The sequence below is a fragment of the Pteropus vampyrus genome, unplaced genomic scaffold (assembly GCF_000151845.1).
Source record: "Pteropus vampyrus isolate Shadow unplaced genomic scaffold, Pvam_2.0 Scaffold12, whole genome shotgun sequence".
NCBI lineage: Eukaryota > Metazoa > Chordata > Mammalia > Chiroptera > Pteropodidae > Pteropus > Pteropus vampyrus.
In genome coordinates, this window is record NW_011888793.1 from 3647181 (window position 1) to 3664321 (window position 17141).

The 17141-nt window shown below is 34.7% G+C and overlaps 1 protein-coding gene across 1 annotated transcript in view; it reads left to right on the forward strand.

The window, feature by feature from the left end:
- The first annotated feature begins 488 nt into the window (after positions 1-488).
- The window catches only part of RSRC1 (arginine and serine rich coiled-coil 1), a 372620-nt gene continuing 355967 nt past the window's right edge, over positions 489-17141 (forward strand). Inside the window, exons 1-4 of the mRNA XM_011379565.2 lie at positions 489-567; positions 1760-2077; positions 9693-9888; positions 10399-10524. Of these exons, the coding sequence (XP_011377867.2) occupies positions 489-567; positions 1760-2077; positions 9693-9888; positions 10399-10524 (719 nt within the window). The remainder of the gene's footprint in view (positions 568-1759; positions 2078-9692; positions 9889-10398; positions 10525-17141) is intronic.

The window sequence follows — 17141 nt, forward strand, 5'->3', positions numbered from 1 at the left end:
ACCTGAAATATTTATAAAAAGAACACAACTAAAACTTAATATACTAGTATTTCTAGAATATATGTAAATAGAGGCTACGGATAACTTTGTCATATACTACTCAGATTAAAATGTTCACATTCAGCGAACTTAAGGTGGAAATCATACTTTTAGAAATATTACTTTGCCTTTTTTCTCTTGAATTCTGAAGTTATCTTTTGTTCTGCTTAAAATATTTCATTTGCTGCTACTTTCAGGAGAAATAATATCTTTATATTTTCAGTGCAATAGCTTTTAGATATTAATGAATTATATGAGTGCTTGCTTATATTTTATTACACTACAAAAGAGACTCATGTACTCACACTGTCCAAAGTTATATGAATTTAGAAACACGATTTTACATTTAATCTTGTTACTATTTGTACCTACTTTAATTCTGCTGTCAGAGAAATAACCGTAAAACTTTAATCCTTTATGAAAATACATTTTTAAGGTTATTTAGCAGAATGACCAGGAAGAGCTCTCGAATTGAGGTGTTAAATACTATTCACGAACAGCTTCAAAATAACCACTATTACAAGTCTGGTGAGGGATCTAGAGACTCACCAGCTACTTTCAAGCACATGACTTTTAAGTCTGATCTCAAATTCTATCTACTGAGCTTGAGGGAGAGACAAGCACTTTAAAGGTAATCAGGGAAGGCTCAGACACAATCGTTGTGTGATTCACACCAAATAGATTTTCCTTTAGACCTTCCTGACATATTGGCTCTTTGTATATTTAGCAACTGTGTTGTTGATATTAGATGGAGTTATGAGAGATCTGCAGTGTTTGACCACGGACTCCACTGGCCTAAGGGAAGTTTTGTTTTTTTAAAAAAATCAAACCAAGGTTTTGAAATCATATGTGAATAAATGCTCATGAAGTTCTAATGATGCTGTTTCATTAAATAGTAAATATTTTCCGAAACAGGACATTTCAAAATGCAGTTTTGGTAAAAAATAAATAAATAAATAAAAAGATAAAGTACAGTTGACAGCGCAGACAGGACCCACCTGAAAGGTCCCCTCCGCTCTTGAATTATTTAAAATAAACATAATGTTGTAGTTAAGTTTTAAAACGATCCCTCAGAACTGGTTAAAGTACAGTCATTTATGACAAATATATTCCTGGAGCTGATTTTCACCATCTCAAATGTGCAGAAAATGTAGCTTGGGGTATCTAGCATTGTGAATGTGTTTGGTTCTCACAGTTCACTCAAACCAAGGCCGACAGTTTATTTACCTCCGTATCTGCGTATTTACAGTAAATAAGGGAAGACTGATGTTCATGCAAGGACAGATAAGTAATGTGGTATGAGTTAAAGAAAATGCCGAATCGCTTTAGTTTCTATTGGTTTAAATTACAACAAAAACCTAAACCCTTAATTTCTCTTTCAGAAGAAACCTCCTCTCCCTGCCTCGGGCAACGTTTCCCAATTCCTCTACCAACCAGGTACTTTAATATGAGAAACTAATTTGCACCTAACCTGTGAGTGCCTTCACCTTAAGGGCAGAAGAAACACCGACTTTTAATGCATTTTTTCAAGTAAATCATTATACTTTAATCACACACGACTCTATACAGACTCACTCCCATGATTTATTATTGTTGGGTGAGTTTCCTCCTCCCTCAGCTTGTGATAACCAATTTTGCTACGTGTGGGTGTCTTAAACATAACTTCCTACCACGCAGATATGTTTACTAATTATCTGTGACGATAACTACGATTACTAAGGCACTAACACTTTTCAGTCCCCACCTTTATTGTTTTTTGGTAACAAGAAAATCAAACAAACGAGCAAGCAAACCCAACACCAAACAAAAAATTGGCGGCGTGACAATCTATTCCCTCGGTACTCGGAACGCCTGGCAGCCTCCATCGATGCACTCGAAAGCTCGGCTGATGCTGTCTGGCGCTGGAACCAGGAAGGCGGTGAGCTTAAACTGAAGCAAGTTCGGAGGACGCCGGCGGCGCCCAAAATTGAAGAAACGTTTCCAGGCTTGCGGAGCTTGCAAGTCAACGGGAGGTGTGATCCCGAAGGCCGGGAACCAGGTGATGCTCGCGTCCCGGGGCGGGGAGGAGGTGATCGCGCCCGCGGGTTTCCCAGGCCCTGCTTCCGCGTGAGGCGGCGCGGGCCTGGAGCAGTCTGTCTGCGAGGTGGCGGGTGGGTGGGCGGTGGCCTCGAGGCGTGCGAAGCGGCGCAGTGCCGTGCGCATGCGTCCCGCACCTGGAGGTTTCTGACCCTTGAGCACGAAGCTGTGGCCTCGGGATGGTGGGCGGCCATTGGGTGGTGCGAGGTCGCAGGCCTCCGGCTAGGCCCTCTAACTGACAGGGAGAGAGAGAGAGAGAGAGAGAGAGTTAGCCAGCTCTTCTGCCCCTTCCACCCTCACTCACTATTCTACCCTGTCTTGAGTACCTGACATTGATCGCTGCATTTGTTTTTATGGGCCCGTCTTGCAGTATGTGCCCGGTGCTTCATCACTAGCCCTGAGTAGGGTGCAGCGAGCGAGAGGCCGCAATCTGGTCCACGTTGCACCACTCACTTCGCTGTCTCTACTTTAGATCCACCTTACCTTCCAATAACCAACCTACCCCCCCCCCCCCCCCCCCCCCCCCCCCCCCCCCCCCCCCACCCCTGTTCTTCCCGGCTCACACTTGCGTGCTGAGAGGAGAGATGGTTCACGGTGAAATAGACTTCTTATATACTCACATTAAGCACTCAGTTTTCTTGACTTCAGGACTTGTGGCCTTGTAATCAGAGACCAAGAACATATGGCTACTCTTAAACTCTTTAGTGAGATGTTATAATGCACTATTGTACATATTAACTGCTCTTGATTTTATGCCCTAATTTCTCAGGTTATACATCTTTAAATGCACATTGGAAGCTTAAAATTTTTTTTTTTTGCATTTTTATAAATTAGCAGTAACCTATTTGCGAATCTACTAAGTAGGTACTAGGTAGTTAAATAAGTTAAAATGTCGTCACAAAAAGGTATTCAAGTTGTCAACATACACATAAAAGCGCTAATGTAAAGGAGATAGGCAGAGCTCTCAGGTTTAAGGGTTGTCGCAGGTGTTACAGGTGCAATCTTGTAGGGAAACATTTTTTTCAGAGCCCCTCTAGCTTTAGGATCTATAAATATTCACTTTCTTTGCTGGCAAAGGAGATTTCCTGCTAAATGGTAGTACTTCATTACTGTATGTTCCTCAATAAGAGGGCTAAAAATGTTTGAAACTGAGAAAGATAAAGGCATCTGGCACTTATTAATTGCCTTACCAACTCGACCAGTCTCAGGAAAGAGTTGTGTTATGAGTTGGAAAACTTCTGTAATAAGATTGTTGTTGTAGATGTATAGATATGTTTTCTGCTTTCATTTTCAAACCATTGGGGAAAAAGTCCTGTGACTGATAATACTTTTTTTTTTTTTTAAAGAAATGCAAATTTTTGTTATGGGAGGAATATTTTGTCAATTCTCTTTCTTTTGAGCTTTGCTTTGTTAGGCTCCTAAAGCTAGAATTTACCTGAGTTGTCCTACCTTTGCATAGTTCTATGCCTATTTGTGGATTTCTTCTTACGCTAAATGTTGTTAACCCGTATTTATTTTTCTCTATCTCTTTGAAGTGGATTTCTCATTGAAATGACTGTTCTTCTCTCCCTGCCCCCTTTTTTTGCCATGTGTCCAAGATCAAAAAGATTATAGTTTGATATAATAATGAATGAGTAATGGAGAAATAATTATAAACTGTCATGTCTTCTAAGAATCTTTGTTTTCTCCAACTTCCTGTTTTCTGAAAAAGATAACCGTTTTTTGTACTTTTATTAATAAATGGACAAAGGAACTACTTGTGTATGCCTTTGAGCTCTTTTTGAATGACCTTATTTTGGCTCCATATCTTCAGTCACCTAAACTTCGCAATAAGATATTTTGATAAATTGATGTCTTACTGTAGCCATTACCTGTTAGGGTTTTAATTCTGTAGTGGGAGTAGTTCGGTGAAATTTGCAACCACGAGACTAAATCAGCAAACTAGAAACTAGAGTGAAAATAGAAAACCAAGAGCTGTAGGAATTTTGTCCCAATGTTGCCTTCTCTGTTTATAAATAGATTGAAAATTGTTAGCTTATAGGATACCTAAAAGTCTGCGCTGGATTCATCATTGCCCTTACCAGAAAGAGATACTAATGTTTCTTTGCATCCATTGCACCTTACCAGTGGAGTTAAATATAGAGTTCTTCCTTACTAGGAGTGTGGAATATAAATTGACCACCGTGACTTGAATGAGCAAGTATATTCAATTATGTGTTAGGGACATTATGGAAATCCAGATGTTAGTCTATATCTAGAGTGGTGAATAAGAATTTAGTGCCTGTCATTGAGAGAGAAGACAATTTTTGCATCTACCTCTGATTTGCTCTTAGTGTTCACTTCATTTTCTGAATAAATATTTGAAGTTAACTTTAATAAAGAAATGTGGCTTTTGCTTTCTCTTACAGAGATTAATTTTATTTCAGTGTAATTTTTCTGAAATGCAAGTGCATTACTTGAAAAAATATGGTTTTGTGACTGTGCTATTTCAACTTTTTTTATTTGGCTCCTCTAAGGAATGATTTTATATCTCCCATTATTTTCCTGGGTTAAATGAAATCATTCTATTATGGATGACTTATGTTGTTTAAAATTAAAACAAAGAAAAATTTGACCGTCCATCCCCTGCATTCTCTCTATTTTGGTTACCAACAAGATACATAATTAGATGCGTGTCTTTATTTTTTCCACTTTGTTATGCCTTACATAGGGACTTGTACTCTTGACAAGAATGGAGAATGGAAATAACTATACATACCTTAGAGCAGTGGTTCTCAAACTGTTTAGTTTTAGAATCCCTTTACACTCTTCAAAATTATTGAGGGCCCCTAGAACTTTCATCTATGTGGGCTATATCTATAAATATTGTCTTACTAATAATTAAAATAGAAAAGTTTGAAATATTTATTAATCCAGTTAAAAATAATAAGTTCATTACATGGTAACATAAATAACAAATATGATATGAAAAATAACTTTTCCAAAACAAAACATTTCCATTATTGCTAATCTCTGATATCTGGCTTAACAGAAGACAATTGGGTTTTTACATCTACTTTTGTATTGAATGTATTGTGATGAGTTGTTTTGATTGAAGTATATGAAGAAAATCTGGATTCACACAGATATGGTAATAGAAAAAGTATTTTTTAAATTTAAACTATACTTAATGTATAATATTAGTTTCAGGAAAAAGTATTTTAGTTGCCTTTTCAGATAATTCTTTGATACTACACCAAAACTTGACAAATAGTAGTTTCTTAAAGGTTAGTTGCAATGTGGTATTTGAAACCATGTTAATGACCTTTTCATACTCAATTATATTAAAATCTATCAGTCTATCTTGCACTGTGAATGGATTTTTTACCCATGCATGATTCTGTAACATGCTTTGGCCTACTGGAAAATACTCGTTCACTGAGTTATGCATATATTTCAAATCTTGACACACTTCATTATATAATATTAAAAAATAATCACATTTGGTAATACCACTGATCTCATCAGAAACATCTTTGGGTACTGGGAAGCTATCAGTCTCATGGTAGCAGATACACGTTATCCAAAATTCTAATTTTTGCTTGAGAGCTCAAATTTTATTATTGGCGACAAATAATGTCAGTTTTCTTGAAATGAGAGACTCCATTCATTTTTGAGAAAATGTCAAAATGCAAGTCTTAATAATCATAGTTTTTTAAAATAAAAAGTGTTTCATGACAAAAGCAGCTAGATTCAACTTGCAATGCAGTTGCAACAATGCCATTTCTCGAGATAACCATCATTCTTCAGTATGCAGGAGCAGTTTATATGTATTTTCCATTTTATCACACAGAACATTAAAAGAGATATGTGTTCAAGTGTTGAAATTTAATAAAATCAATTATTTTTATTGCTTCATCAAGGACATTCTTAAGTGAACTGCCTTTTTTTTTAACTGTTGCAGTGAAGAATGCAATGACTGCTAGTACAGTTTGGTGCCCTTGACATGATTCCTGTTAAGGCACCAGCAGTTTTGCCTACTATTGTTTTTACATCACTAGTACAAAAGTCAACATGGTGAAAAAGGTAAATTATGTTTTAGTATTATAATGAAAATAGTTTTAACCTTTTGGATCCCCTGAAAGGCTTTTCAGGATCCCCAGTGGTCTATAGACCCCATTTTGAAAACTGCTGTTATATTAGAACGTAAGCTCCTTAAGGGCAAGGTTTTCTGCCTCTTGTTCACTGATTTATCCCTAATTCCTAGGTCTGCTATCATCCTGTGACATTTTACCTATCTCTAGTGTCATATCACTTGTTTTCTAAATCTGGATTGTCTCTTGGTGGAGTGTGAGGTATAATTTTGAGACTTTGCATATCGGAAAATGCCTTTATTCTGATCTCATATTAGATCAATAATTGGGCTAGATATAGATTCTAGGTTGAAAAGCATTTTCACTTAGAATTTTGAAGGCAAGTCTCCACTGTTTTCAATGTTGCTGTTGAGAAGTCCTGTGCTTTTTATTGTGATTTTCCTTTTTTTTTTTTTCCTCTTTAGAAGTTTCTGGGATATTCGATATATTTTTGGTGTCTGAATTTTTATGAGCATGTTGGGTGTATATCTTTTTAAATTCATTGTCCTGGGAACTTAGGGCAATTCATATCTTATAATTCTGAAAATTCCGTGAATATTTTTCTTTATCTCTTCTCTCTTTTTTAATGGAATGCATATCAATTGGATATTGGACTTCCTGGACTGATCTTTTTTTATCTCCTATTTTTAATCTTTTTCTTAACACTTTCTTTGAGTCCTTTGACATTATCTTCTAGCTCGTGTGTGTGTGTGTGTGTGTGTGTGTGTGTGTGTGTTTTACCAATTATTTGTTACCATTGCAAGCTTTTTCTCTATGGATGTTCCTCCTCCTGCTGGATCATCTTCACATATGTTTCTGAGGAAATTAACTGATTTTTTTGCCTTGAAGTTTTCTTTTGCATGTTCCTGGTTTACTATGAGTTGCCTTTTTTCTTTGTTTTGGTTTCTGCCTCTTATGATGAAGACTTTCATCAAGTGGTTGGTTATCTTTTTTTTTTTTTTAATAGTCACTAAAAAGTTAACAGAAAAGCAGTTTATAGAAAAAAGTTTAAGTTTTGAGTTTGTTAATTGATGAGCTTGGTTATAGGACCTTGCCTTTTTTTTTTGGAAAGACTTTCAAATACTTAAATAGTATATCTTATTTTAAGTACTGTTCGGTTTTTGCATAGATGAATCCTCTGCCAGAAATCTTGAATCCAAGCACACACCAGTATTTATCATTATTTGTAGACTTTCACGTAATCCGTTTAACTTTTAGTTTATCACCTCTGCCCTCTTTTACTGTGTCCCTGGACCTGGTGCTTTATTGTTTAGTCATTTTTCTGAAATAAACCACCTCTCCTGGGATTGAAGAAGAGTAGTCACCTCTTTGGGTTATACAGGGAAGGAGACCTGGGAGATTACTTCTTTTATCTACTTTCTACCAATTCCTTTGTTTTTTAGTTCCATGCCTCATTGTGTCCACTGTGGTAACTGGTATCTCAGATTCCTGATCCTTTTTGATTTTTGCTATGTGAATTGGCTTTTCTCTTATTGGAATTCTCTACAGTTGTTTGGTATTCAGCTCTCTTAGCTCTAAATCCTCCATCTGTTTTTTATTTGCTAAAAATTTGTTGACATATTTTGTCTACTGTTCTTGTTGTTTACTCTTCTAGTTTCTTTATCCTTGTGAATTTATACTTTTTTTATCCTTTTACTCTCATTTTAGTGTTTTTTAACAAAATAATTAGAACATAATCAAAACTCATGTTAAATGATTTCTTGTGGGTAAAGAAAATTCTTAACTGCTTAAAAGTGAAAATAAGAAAGGAGGAAAAAGGCAGGAAATAAGAAAATTTAGATGATGATTATCACTCAATTATGTACAAATTCCTTAATGGAAATGCACACATACACTCGTGGTTATATATTATATATAATGGGTACGTGGATATATATGTAGGTATTATGTACACATTTATTTAAATAAATATGTATATATACGTTTATATGTATAATTTCATAATCATAGTATTTCGAAGCTGGAAAGGATCATGGTGTTCTTTTACCTAGTGCAGTTTCATTTTTTAAGGAGGCTTAGATTTTGCTAGTGCAAGTTACACAACCAAGTCTCCAATGTTTTGTTGAGCATAAAATGTTAGAAATGGTAACAACTCCAAAGTTCAGAACTATTTTTAAAGTTTATCTGGCTCTCAGTAAATAGCATAAAGTTTTGAATTGAATCCTAACAGCAGTTTTTAACTGGAATCAGGGAGGGGATAAGCTCTCTGACAATTCTGAAAACAATGCTGGAATTTAACACATTGCTTTTTTAATAGTAATGATATTTAACTTATTTTGAATAAATATTAAAGGAAAGCATGAGATATTTATTTACCTGATCCATTAACCATTTATCTTAATCATTACATAGGATGAATCTTGCTTTTATGTGATATTGAAAGATAGTTAATAACTATCAGTAAAAAAAAAAATAAGATTGCAGATGAGAATCTAAAGGCTAACTTTAAAGTAAGATAAGTTAGTTTCTTATCAGCTAGGTTAATTCATAAATATGAAAACCTTAAGTTCTATTTCTGTATGATTTTTTCCTTTTGTTTACTAAATATACAAACATCACCATAGCCATATAGAAAATAGTTTAAAAAAGAAAGAAATCACCCAGTTTCAACAGTTAAATATTATTAGCTTTCATTTTTACTCTTATTCCTATGTACTTATTTTCTTAAATTGTAGTCTTTGTAGTTACAGCTTTAATAATGCTACAATGGGTATTGTCATGATTATATCTTCCTTTTAAGAAAAACTTTTCAGATGTATTCCTAGAATTAGGATTGCTTTGTAAAAAAAAAATCGACAGTTTTATGACTCTATTTAAATTGTTAATTGCTTTTGGAAGGATTATACCACCACTTTATAGGAACTAGCAGTGTGAAGAGTTGACTGACTTCAAAAGTAACCTCATCGACTTTGGTACTTAACATTTCCTCCTCCAAATTTCACAAGTGAAATGTTGATAGTGTATTGTTTCAATCTGTACTTTGTTGATGACTAATAAGTTTTGTCCATTTAAAAATTTAGAATTTTCACTTAGAAAGATGTAACCCTAAAACGTAGTAAAATATCTTTCATCTTTAGGGAATGTGAAAATGAAAGATTAGGTAATTGTTCCCTAAATCAAGTATCGTAATTAATGATAAATGCAAGTTAAAATATAAGAACATTTTTATAATGAGCTATCTTCAGGATTGACTCTTTTGAGAGATATTTGAAAAAATTTAGGACAAATTTAAGTTGTTCATAAATTGTAAAACCAGTTAATTAATAATCCTAGCAGACTGTAGAATCCTAGCGGTTTCTCATGTCTTGTCAAGAAGGTACATTTATAATTCTACTTTAAGACTTTAAAACTTTTTTACAAAGTTTAAAAAAAAAATCACTATATTAAATTTTATCCATTTTGCCATTATGTTAGAAATAATTTTCTTTGAATTTAAACTTGTAGAAATGGGACGCCGGTCATCAGATACTGAAGAAGAAAGCAGAAGCAAGAGAAAAAAGAAACACCGTAGACGGTCATCCTCAAGTAGTTCTTCAGATAGTAGGACATATAGCCGAAAGAAAGGTGGAAGGAGATCAAGGTCAAAGTCAAGATCTTGGTCCAGAGATCTTCAGCTTCGCTCACATTCTTATGATAGAAGGTGATTTTCATAATTTTTACTTACATAGTAATGAGAGTAATATTCTTCAGAGTTTTTGTTTTTGTACTTTTAATTTTTCTGGGTAAAACAGTTTTTGTTTAGTAGTGGTATATTTATGAGGGTTAAGCTCCAACCTAAAGGTTTGCTTGCTTGTTTTTTTTTTTTTTTTTTTTTGCCAGGCCCAGCGCATGAGTTCAGTGTCTTCGTCCATTGTCTTTTCTTTGTAGACAAGTAGACATCAACTAGTATAGTTCTTATACTGTATTATCTGGTAATATTGGAAGGATTAAATATACTACTATGACCCCTAAATTCTTAATTAGTAGCTGATTTGAGCAATAAATTATGAAACCAATCATCTCACTGTTCAAGAGGAATACCATTTTATCTTCGTTTGTTTCTAGAAAGAAGGCAATAAAAATAAGATGATTCTTTAGAATCTAGATGATTTCTCCATAATGCTCATAAAATTTTTTTATAGTAATGATACTTGATTATATTTTATTTCAGACGCAGGCATCGGTCAAGCAGTAGCTCTTCTTATGGCTCCAGAAGAAAACGAAGTCGAAGTCGTTCAAGGGGTCGAGGGAAATCCTATAGAGCTCAGAGGTCTAGGTCAAAAAGCAGAACAAGAAGGTATGCCATAGTGGGTACTACTTTCTTTGTAACACATCATCCCTAAATTTAGTGACCTGAAGCAACAATTATTTATTTTCTCATCATTTTGTGATCTTGACTGAGCTCAGCTGGCAGTTCTGCTTGTCTCACATGGGGTCACTTATGCGATTGTAGTTATGTGATAGCTTGACTGGAACTAGATGGTCCAATGTGGCCTCACCCTAGCATTTGGTGACAGCTGTTAGCTATTTTCTGGAATGCTTTAGTTTTCCTGTAGCTTCTTATCCTCCAGTAAGCTAGGTTGGGCTTTTTAATGTGATGAAATAAGTATTTCAAGAGGATAAGAGCAGAAGCTGCAAAATCTCTTAAGGTCTAGCCTCAGAAATAACCCAGTATGTTACGGAGTGAATGTTTGTGTTCCACCTAAATTTATATGTTGAAGCCCCAATCCTCAATGTAACTGTATTTGGAGATAGGGTCTTTATGGAGGTAATTAAGGTTAAGTGAGATCATAGGTGTGGGGTCCTAATACAATAGGGCTGGTGGCCTTATGAGAAGAGGGAGAGATCTTTGAGTGTGCATTCAGAGGAAAGACCACACGAGGACACAGTGCAAAGGCAGCTATCTACAAGCCAGGAAGAGCCAGTAAGCTAAGAACCAAATCAGCCGGCATCTTGATTTTGGACTTACAGCCTCCAGAACTGTGAGAAGTAAATTTCTGTTGTTTACGCTACTCAGTCTGTGGTATTTTGTTGTAGTAGACCAAGCTCACTAATACAGGCTGGCTGTCACTCCATCTGTTTTCTTGCTGTGCCCAGGGGCCATTAATACAGAGAATAGCCTATCTGGAGAGAATTGGACATTTTGGGCACTGGTAGAAAATATGATTGAATAGTATGGGGACCATGGTACTGAGGGACTTGGTAAAGAAGTAGGGATTCAGAAGTTATTGAAAGTTTTTGAGCAGAAGAGTGTTAGGATAAAAACAGGAATTTAGTAAAATCAGCTGCTATTCTCTGCTTAGTTTTTCATACTACTATTAGGCTTTATTTTTTTCAATTTTTTTTTAAAGTTTATTGGAATAACATTGATTAATACAATTATATAATTTTCAGGTGTATATTATAATTTGATATTTATATATTCTATTGTGTGTTTACCACTCAAAGCCCAGTTTCCTTCAGCTACCATATATTTGATCCCTTTTACCCCTATCCCTACCCCTCTACATTTGACCTCCTTTACCCCGTCTACCTCCCCGCTCCTCACCCACACCCTACCCTCTGGTAATCACTAGTCTATAGTCCATGTCCATGAGTCTCTGTTTGTTTGTTCTGTTCATTTGTTGCTTTTAAGTTTATATCCCACATATAAGTGATGCCATATGATTTTCAACTTTTTCTATCCAGCTTATTTCGCTTAGCATGATTTTCTAGAGGTTCATCCATGTTGTCGCAAATGGCAATATTTCATCTCTTTTTACGGCTGAGTGATATTCCATTGTATATATGTACCACAGCTTCTTTAGCCAGTCATCTATGGTAGGATACTTCGGTTGCTTCCATGTCCTGGCCACTGTGAATAATGCTGCTATGAACATTGGTGTGCAAATATCTTTTTGGGTATGAGTTTTTAAGTCTTTGGGGTAATAGCCAGTAGAGGGATTGCTGGATCATATGGTAGATCAATTCTTAGTTTTTTGAGGAACTTCCATACTGTTTTCCAGAGTGGCTGTACCAATTTGCAGTCCCACCATCAGTGTATGAGGGTTCCTTTTTCTCTGCATCCTCTCCAACTTTTATTATTACTTGTACTATTGATTATAGCTATTCTAACAGATGTGAGTTGGTATCTCATTGTGGTTTTGATTTGCATTTCCCTAATAGCTAGCGATGTTAAGCATCTTTTCAAATATTTGTTGGACATTTGTATGTCCTCTAGGGAGAAGTGTCTGTTCAGGTCCTCTGCCCATGTTTTGATTGGATCATTTGTTTTTTTGTTGTTATTGAATTGTATGAGTTCTTTGTATATTTTGGATATTAGGCCCTTATCGGAGTTATTCCTTGCAAATATATTTTCCCATTTAGATGGTTGCCTTTTTACCTTGTTGATGATTTCTTCTGCTGAGCAGTAGTTTTTAGTTTGATGTCGTCCCATTCATTTAATTTAGCTTTTATTTCCCTTGCTTTTGAGGTCAAATTCACAAAATCCTCTTTAAGTCCAAGGTCCTTGAGTTTAGTTCCTATGCTTTCTTCTATGCATTTTATTGTTTCAGGTCTTATATTAAGGTCCTTAATCCATTCTGAGTTAATTTTGATGGATGATGATAGACAACAGTCTAGTTTCATTCTTTTGCAGGGGGCCAGTTTTCCCAGCACCATTTTATTGAAGAGGCTTTCCTTTCTCCACTGTATGTTTTTGGCTTTTTTGTTGAAAATTATTTGCCCATATAAATATGGGTTTACTTCTGGCCTCTCGATTCTGTTTCCCTGGTCCGTGTGTCCGTTTTTCTGTCAGTACCATGCCGTTTTGATTACTGTCGCTTTGTAGTATAATTTGAAGTTGGGCAGAGTGGTACCTCCAGCCTTGTTCTTTTTTTCTCAGGATTGCTTTGGCAATTTGGAGTCTTTTGTGCTTCCATACAAATATGATGAAAAAATCTATTTTTTTTAAAAAAGCAAATGGGATTTTGATGGGGATTCCATTAAATCCATATAATGCTTTAGGTAATGTGGTCATTTTAACTATGTTGATTCTTTCAATCCAAGAACATGGACTATCTTTCCATTTCTTTGTATCTTCTTCGATTTCTTTTAATTAGGGTCTTGTAGTTTTCATTATATATAGGTCCTTCATATGTTTCATTAGATTTATTCCTAGGTATTTTATTCTTTTCGTTGCAATTGCAAAAGGAATTATTTTTCCCACTTTTTCTGACACTGTGTTGTTAGAGTATAGGAACATTATGGATTTTTGAACGTTGATTTTGTATCCAGAGACTTTACTGTATTTGCTTATTGTTTCCAGTAGTGTTCTTATAGAATCTTTAGGGTTTTCTATATAGAGAATCATGTTGTCCCCTAATAGTGACAGTTTGACTTCTTCGTTTCCTATTTGGATGCTTTTTATATCTTTCTGTTGTCTGATTCCACTCGCTAGGACCTCCAATGTTATATTGAATAACAATGGCAATAGTGGACAACCTTGCCTTGCCTTGTTCCTGATTTTAGAGGGAAAGTTTTTAGTTTTTCACCATTAAGTATAATGTTGGCTGAGAGTTGTCATATATGACCTTTATTATGTTAAGGGACATTTCTTTTATACTGATTTTGTTAAGTGTTTTGATCATAAATGGGTGCCGTATCTTGTCGAAGGCTTTTCTACATCTACTGATATGATCATATGGTTCTTATTTTTTAATTTGTTTATGTGCTGTATCACATTAATCAATTTGCGTATGGTGAACCATCCCTGTGCCCCTGGGATGAAGCCCACTTGATCGTGGTGTATAATCTTTCTAATATGTTTCTGTATTCGGTTCGCTAGTATCTTATTTAGGATTTTTGCGTCTGTATTCATGAGAGATATTGGTCTGTAGTTTTCTTTATTTGTGTTATCTTGACTAGGTTTTGGTATCACGGTGATACTGGCCTTATAAAATGAGTTGGGAAGTATTGCCTCCTCTTCAATTTTTTGGAAGAGTTTGGGGAGAATAGGTATTAAATATTCTTTAAATGTTTGGTAGAATTCACTGGTGAAGCCATCTGGTCCTGGACTTTTACTTTTTGGTAGATTTTTGATGATTGTTTCAACTTCCATACTACTGATTGGTCTATTTAGATTTTCCAGTTCTTGATTCAGTCTAGGAAGTTTGTATTTTTCTAAGTACTGGTCTATTTCTTCTAGGTTATTGAATTTGGTGTTATATACTTTTTCATAGTATTCTTGTATGATCCTTTGTATTTCTGCGACATCAGTTGTAATTTCCCCTCTTTCATCCCTGATTTTGTTTATTTGGATCCTTTCTCTTTTTTCTTTAGTGAGTCTAGCTAGGGATTTGTCAATTTTATTAACTTTCTCAAAGAACCAGCTCTTTGTTGCATTTATTTTTTCTATTTTTTTTGTTTTTTTTCATTTCATTTTTTTCTGCTCTAATTTTGATGATTTCTTTCCTTCTGCTGCCTTTAGGCTTCATTTGTTCTTCCTTTTGTAATTTTTTAAGATGAAGCATTAGGTTGTTTATTTGGGCTCGTTCTTGTTTTTGGAGATAGGCCTGTAACTTTCCTCTTATGACCGCTTTTACCGTGTCCCAAAAGTTTTGATATGTTGTACTATCATTATCATTCGTTTCTATATATACTATTAGGCTTCAGTTTTGGGGATATATTAGCAGCCTGATTTTGTTATCTAAGCATATAAATCTCTCTATGAATCTGAAGTTGGGTAATAGCAATAAATCCAAATGTTTAGATTTTCTGGCTTGTATCATTTTGCTTCAGTCTCCTTTCCTTCGTATACACAGGAATAAGCCACTCTGTGTTATATGCCTTTGCTCTCTGTACATGTCCCTGAGTTGCTAGCTTTGTTTCTTTGAGCATGCTTTCTTCTAGTTTCTTGAATTATTTCTACTTTGAGAAGTGTTTCTACCCTTTAATGTTCATTTCTATTTAATCTTTAATTCTCTTCTTCATGAAATCTTTTTTTGATTTTTACCTTTTCACTCCAAAGTCAAATTTAATCCATCATTTCTCTGACCCACCATCACATGTGATTCCTGATATGTAACAGTTATATTATGAATATGAGGTTTTTGTTATTTTCATATATTGGAAACTCTTGCAGGGGGATTCTCTTGGTACCTTGTATAATGCCTGGCTTAGTAAATATGCCTTGATTGATTGGATGATTAATTGGGGGAAATGAAGTTAGGTAGAGAGCTGATTTTTGTAATAAGGAAAAGTTTTATTGTTTTATTGATTTGTAGAAGGAAAGCTTTATTTTGGATGTATTGATTTGTCTAAAAAGAGGCTGATTCCGAGAAAACAACTTCAATTGAAATTTCCTGTCATTGGGAATAGAAACCATAATCCATGCTTTTATGTGGTCTTTTTTAGTTTATGAAGTATTTTCATATATGCTGAATCAATCAGAGTTTAATTAGGGAAACAGAAGCCACTCAATTCATTAGAGTTTTAACACAGGGAATTAAAGGCTTATATAAACTTTGGGAGGGCGCAGGGAATTAGGGAAGCTGTCCCTGATTATTTTAGCCTGAAGCATGGAAGCTAGTTGTTTTCTCAGAAATCACTGGAAGTCTTAAGAACTCTTTAGATTTGTAGCACCAAAGTGGGTACTTCTCAAGAAACTACTCACCTGGAAGCTGCTTCTCTGCCCAACCATCTATCTACAACTACCTCCAGAAGGGAATCTGGAAATGTTAATTTTCTTTTGCAGTGCAAGGAAGACCTTAAAAGTCATGGCAGTGATGTCTAGTCAGCAACAAACTATTTTGAGCACAGACGTTTAGTAATTTGAGTTTTATATTTGTCAGGCAGTCATGCAGGGTAATACCTATTTTATATATGAGGAATCAAGTTATTCAACAGTAACTTTCCAGCCTCTTGCATCAACACTTCTGCATTTAATTGCCAATAACTTAATAACCTGGAAGCACCAAAAAGTCCTAAATTTTGAGAAAATGCATTATCTGTGTCTTATATCTTATGTTATTTTGTAAAATATATTTTAGGAATTTATTTTTCAAAATGTTTAAATTGAATTTCATGGTTAATCTTGGTTTAACAAGAAAAGGGAAGAACTCATTTCTTGAACATTTTAGTTAATCAAGGCTTTAAATAGAGAAGATGAAAATAATGAGTTTTTCATAGATGAAGTACTATATGATTTTAAATCTGGAAGGTGTGTTAATGATCTCTGTGCTTTTTAAATAGAAATGAGTTCAGTCATGGAAAGTCAAATACTTTAAATATTTAATATTTAAATATTTAAATATTTAAAAAACAAAGTTCAGGAAACTTTATTGTTACATTTGTAAAAAAAATAATTGAAAGATGAGGCATGTTTTGGGGGATGGCAGGACTGGAGGGGAGTCAAATATGTGAGGTTTGCTGCATTTTCCATGGATAAGTTTAAAGTAATTAGTTGATTATGCTTTTTAATATAATTTTTATGTTTTTTAATTACTCAAGTTGTGACATGTATCATATCACTTCCTTCTGCAACAGTAAGAAACCTACTCCTATTACATTTTATTATTTTATATTATTTCTTCTTTTCTAGAATACACAGAAAGTAGTTTCAGAATTGCTGATACATACCAGTAAGAAGAACAAACTTATAAACTAGAGTTCGATATTTTTTATGGTTCTTTTTATCTTTACTCTGGGGTTCTGTAGTTCTCCCCACTTCACTGTGGTTAGTTTCTTCGAAGAGTTAGGTTCATTTGTTTCTGTTTACATTTCATTTTACGTTTTTTATCCCCCTAAATTTTAAAATTTTATTTACTTATTTGCCTCCCCCATTATTGTAGTATGTGGTTATAAAAGATAGCACAGTATTAAAAGGTGGACGCAAATAAGGATCACTCCCTTTCTTCTGTCTTGTTCCTGACCACC